This window comes from Styela clava, chromosome 14, assembly GCF_964204865.1.
Source record: "Styela clava chromosome 14, kaStyClav1.hap1.2, whole genome shotgun sequence".
In the NCBI taxonomy this organism is placed as follows: Eukaryota; Metazoa; Chordata; class Ascidiacea; order Stolidobranchia; family Styelidae; genus Styela; species Styela clava.
The window spans coordinates 9,912,796-9,918,691 of NC_135263.1; the positions used below are offsets into that span (position 1 = coordinate 9,912,796).

The 5,896-nt window shown below is 37.9% G+C and overlaps 1 protein-coding gene across 1 annotated transcript; it reads left to right on the forward strand.

Annotated features, from left to right (window-relative positions):
* Positions 1 to 506: 506 nt before the first annotated feature.
* Positions 507 to 5,671, forward strand: LOC120341074 (uncharacterized). Its single transcript, XM_039409503.2, has 8 exons — positions 507 to 655; positions 780 to 917; positions 1,195 to 1,292; positions 1,449 to 1,611; positions 1,698 to 2,142; positions 3,346 to 4,326; positions 4,414 to 4,519; positions 4,655 to 5,671. The coding sequence occupies exons 2-8, from the start codon at positions 789 to 791 to the stop codon at positions 4,740 to 4,742; spliced, it is 2,010 nt and encodes a 669-aa protein (XP_039265437.2). The 5' UTR covers positions 507 to 655; positions 780 to 788; the 3' UTR covers positions 4,743 to 5,671.
* The last annotated feature ends 225 nt before the right edge of the window (positions 5,672 to 5,896 follow it).

The window sequence follows — 5,896 nt, forward strand, 5'->3', positions numbered from 1 at the left end:
TAGTCAGTCGGGAAGAAATACGCGAAGAAGGCGGAAAGAAATGACATAAGAATGAACTAAGAGAGACAACTTTTATTATGCAATGTGGTTGTAGTAACACAGCACAGTCGACATCAGTCGCGAACAACGCTTCCTGAGAAAGCTAATGTTTCGAATAAGTTAGTTTGATACTTTGGTTAGCTAAAGTCACTTTACGCTTTTAGTTAGGGCATTCATGGTTGAACGGAAATATAAGTTTACTGGCAACCTCAAATGGCAGTGTACAGATTCAGGTTCATGGTGTTCGTTAATAACACGCGTTTAAATTAAAATTAGCTTTTAAGATGGAGAAATATATTTTTTCGTGATTATATCTTGAAATAGAAAATAAAAATAGCGTCCTGAATATGACTCGATTCACTCAATCGCACTTGATGAATGTCGACCAATATATAGAATAACGATTTTGATTTTAAAGTAAAGTATTATATTTTTTCAATATGAACAAAATATAAATTTTAACTCAATTATTTTTCTTCATCATAATTACAGAATTTCTACAATACAATAAAATACTATAGTAGCAAATTAAATCACCAACTACGATTCTCCCGTAATCTTCTACAAAGGAGTACCTGAACATATACAACAATCCGTTCTTGGAATTTATAATAAGGTGAGTCTTTTTGTGCAGTAAATGTAGAAAAGTAACCTTATATTGTGAAAATATCATAATGCCCAAAGTATCATGTTTGGCAAGCCTTCTAAAATTTTAAATCTTATAACGGTATTGTCTTTAGAAAATATCGATGGACGCCAGACTCGTCGCGTCTCGACTGCCGGGAATACCGATGTATGGTCAACCGTTCAATGCGCCTCCTTTCCCGGGATATCTCCCATACGGACCCGCGGACGCATCAGCATTCTATTCTCCATTGGTAAGTTTTAATTTACTGTTTTCGGAAAATATTTGTTTCACTATTCTAAGTCATTATTAAAAAAATTGTGAGTTGTTTCATTTATAAATTTCTTGCAATGTAAACCAGAGAAAATACTCGATAAAAACGGGAGAATTACATCATTGGATGCAATATTTTGATCATTATTTATTATTCTGGAAAATAAGTATGTCAAAAAGTGAAAATAAATTTAGTGCGTTTTAATGTTATAACGTTTTTTCGATAATTGTTTTATATGTTCATTTTATTATTTCAGCCGACCGGGGAAAATGCAGAAGCTTGGCGGGCGGGACTGACCCAAGCTGCCGCCGCTGCGTATTACGATCCGACCCTCGCCGCACACTACGGATACGGGTAAGAATTTATTTCTTAAATTGAATTCCAACTCTTTTCACGAAGAGTACAAATGTTTTAAGCTTCAGAAATGATATAAAAACCTAACAAAGTCGTCGATAATTTATACTTAATTTTTTTAGTAGATATATAAACAAAATTTAATTTGAAATTTAGATATGGACCCATGGGTCTGAGTGATGGTGCAAGAAGAAAGAATGCAACTCGCGAAACAACTTCAACATTGAAAGCATGGCTTAACGAACACAGAAAGAATCCATACCCAACAAAAGGCGAAAAAATTATGCTTGCCATCATAACAAAAATGACTCTAACACAGGTAAAAAAAAATTCGGAAAAGTGAAATAATAAAGAATATACTTTTGATTAAAAATTTAATATTTCGTTGTCAATTTATCGTTTCAGGTATCTACATGGTTTGCGAACGCACGTAGACGACTCAAAAAGGAAAACAAAATGACTTGGTCACCCCGTAACAGATGCGGCGATGAGGACGATGATGATATCATGGACGGCGATGATGACAATAATTTGAACAATAACAGCAATTCGCAAATGCGAGAAGGTCATACAAGTGCTGGCGAACGAAGTGGAAGCAGATGCTCAAGTCCAAACCCTACGATCTCAAACCCAGAAAATCAGCGAAGGGTTTCTGGTTTTGATTTGCCTCAACAAGGTACACGCCACCCATTTTTGCCTCGCCCGGAAATCACAGGATCTTTCAGAATTCAAGGACCAGTAGGAGGACCTAGACCGGCCAACGAAGTTTCAAGAAGAAGAAGCCGAGGCGATGAAGACGAGGAAATTGATCTTGAAAGTGTCGACGACGAACGAAAAGAATTATCGCTCGGTAAGTCGAAAATAACATCTAACTTTTGCTTTACCAATTCATTTTGAATTCACAATTTGCGGATTATTGGCTACTGGTTCAAAATAATGTGGCATAAAAATGATAAAAAAGATTTTGAGTATAGTTTTGTTGTCGCACGAACGGAGACGTATAATGTTCACGATCGTGATCTAGACCTAAAATTCAAAATGGCGGACATCACGGCGGGCGCTGATAGTGGACGAATACGTACGTCCCTGAGCGACTTATAATTTCAGTGCACACAAGCGCCGTCGATTTAAGTTTGATACATTTATTTATTATACAAACATCATAAACGTGTTTATGCAATGTGCTAAAGCGTTTTCCTGTATTAAGCAACTTCGGAACTTTCTGCTAAGCAATCGGATGACACCCACACGCTAATCATATTGATTCTTGAGTAAAATTTCTAAACGCATGTGTGAAATATGGAAACGACATTCGGAAGTAATAGCCCCCGAACGTCGGTGGTTTGTCAAACTCACGCGTCCTCTGTTTGTGTGTTTGGTGTGAATTGCTTTTTCCGGATTTGCTTAGTAAGCTCGTTTGCAGTTTTTTAAACGAATTTCACACCATGAAGCATAAGTACACATCCTCGCGTTAATGAGAGCCATTAACATTCGTTGAAGTTTATGAACTTTTAGCCAGACATTCATATACTAATGAACGATTTACAAGTTGTTAACGAATGTGTTGAATGTCGGTATCAGACAACGCTTCCATGGCGCATTACATTTGGGAGTATGCCAATTTAAACTTAAATTTATGTTATTGTGCCCAAATGGTTTATATAATGTTTACATTCCTTTATGTCTTTCCTATCAAACACAGTTTGAATTAATGATCTCAGATTAGGAAAAGGCTAACAACTTTTCGCTGTTTAAATGTGGTCGTGTGGAGTGCAAACGGATGGATTTGTTTACAAACAGTCTCTGTTTTCCGCCTTCATCGTCTGTCGTTATAATTTGAATGCTATTGTGTTTTTGTTTACATTTTAAGTAAAATAAAGATCTCACTAACACATTTCATGCAATTAATTGTACCCTGAATAAACAACCGCTTCCTCAATTGAAAATTATTTGTATGTGCTTTTAATGAATAAAAGTGTTTTGCGATTTCACAATTTAAATGGTGTTGTGCACTGTAAATTGTAATGATTTTTACCCTAATTTTAATTTTTAGTGAAAAGATCTCATTCCACTGAAGGCAATTCCGCGGATGAAGTTTCTCTTCGCAAAATACAACCAGGTTCTCCAAACACAACCAGTTCTCAATTTTCTGGATTGTTTCCGAATGTTCCACATCATCATGCCTTCCATCCGAATACGCCCAACCCAGCCGCCACTGCCTCCTTGCTTGCCCGTCACCATCTTCACCAACATTCTCTTTCCTCACAATCTCCCAGTTCTCATCGATCAATCTCTCAACAATCGAGCTTTGGGCACGTTTCGTCAAAAATTTCCAGACGAGATTCGGCATCACCGCGTTCGCATCCATATTTAAGAAACGCCGTTTCATCGCCTACGTCTTCAGTGGCGTCAGCAGCGAGCGCCACATCTCCGTCCAAACCCAAGATCTGGTCACTTGCTGATGTAGCAACCAGTAATGAAAGTAGCAAGAACTGTCGCAACGACGATACCAATTCCATAACTTCAAGCACTGCTAATTCATCACTTACTACATCACCAACACCCGGAATGGCGGTATTTCCAGGACGCTCTCCGGTTTATGGTGTTCAGCCTCATCACCAGTCTCCTCTTAACCCAGAAGCACAAGCGACAATTCGAAATTGGATGGATGGCGTAATGCAACAAAAAATGGCGGCTGCTGCAGCGGCCGCCGCGGCCATGTCTGGCGGACAAGCTCATCCATCTCCATTCTTTCCCGGTGGACTGCTACCACCACATCTTGCTGCAGCGCTGAACCCAGCAGCTCTAGCAGTAGCCGCTTCATTGCCAAGAGGCACCGATGGTGCAAGATTTCCGCATCCCTTCCCTGGTTTTGCGGAGTTGGCAGCGGCACAAAGAGCTCAAATGGCAGTACAAGTGGCAGAAATACAATCACAGGGGAACTCAATCACTGTCATCAATTCTGTTTCTCCTACAACGCCAACAAGTTCTAACAAACCATTCAACACTGGACTGCTTCACCGACACAGAATAGGTAAGATTATAAAACATTCGACTATTTTCTTCTTGAGAACCAACCGAGTGATTATATAATGTACTAAAATATGTATTTATTTTGCAGTTTCAAATGATGAAAAGAACCGTTCTTTGATTGTGTCGGCGACATCACCCGCTCATTCAGATGGCCAGTCCGCTGAAATTGCGAATTTCACCGCTCTAAATGCCAGGTAAGCATCAACAATATACATGCCATAAATAGTGTACGGCACTCCTAACAATCGAGAAAAATAATTAACGCGATAAATTGTGCTGGCGTATATTTTTGTATTATATCTTAATAAAACAATTTTCTTATTCCACAGACCAGCAAGTAATGATTCTGGAATTGCCAGTGCCGAAACCAGCAAAGATAGCTTAACCCAGGGGAGCGATTCAGCCAGCACAAAATGAAGAGTCGTTCATGTCAAAGATTGAAATCAACTTGATCAAAAGACCACGGACAGAGTGGCAAATGACCAGTTCATGCCAAGAAATGAAAGAGAAGGCGAGGCTGAATCCCATCACATATATACGAAAGTTCCTCTCGTGAGAACACATGCATTTATTGTTCACAGGCTAGTATACAGACATTCACCAGGGCGAACGTCTACGAACAAAAAAAATCGCCGTTTGCGACAACGTAATTATCGGAAGTTCATTAGCTCTCGGGGGAATATATTGTTTATAAGACACTACCGTATTCAATTAGTGTATGTTTGACCATCAGATCATCAATACACTGTTCAATACCCATTGCAATTTTATTGTATTAAATACTCATAAACAGTTACTGTATTTTGTATATGTAGAGTTGTACCTTACAACAGGCAGAAAAAAATATGCGTAACCATTAAAAAATTATGTTACTGTTTGCCCTACATCAAGTGATTTATTTTAATGCTCCGTTTTGCACCACAAATTCTAACAAAACGGTTTATCATTGACCTCAATAGGCTGGCCCTATTTTGCACAATATTAAAAATAACCTCCTGCTGGGAACGTTGAAAAATGAAATCTCTAAATTACAGTGACGACGAACATTACTCATAATCATTTCATAAACAGGTTTTATTATTTAATGCTTGTCCAGCGAGGGTTCAATGAATGTCATACTCGGCATTGAATTAATTCTACTTCGAATCTTTTTCAATATTTTTTGTTGTCCTTTATTCTTTTTAGTAAAGTTCATTGTTGTATTATTATCATTATTATTACTTATTCTTTATACGTTGCCTGTTTTTTCTCTTTTCGTTCTTTTTATTACATTTCTCAACCATCCATATTTTATCGCGTAATATCACATTGACAAAATACATACAATAATAATGAAAACTATAGTACTTTTGTATATATTGTTACATCGTTCAAGTTAGAAATTACAGAAAGGTTTTCTAGTTAGATTGGTTGGCTGCTAAGGAAGCGTGCCAGACGCGACGTCCTTATCACATCCGTTAAGTGGATAAGTACTTGGTGCAATATATTCCGGAATAACCTGCAAGTCCACACGCAGGAGTGACCCAACGTTCAAATAGTGTGTAAATTACTTATTAAACTATTTGACGCTG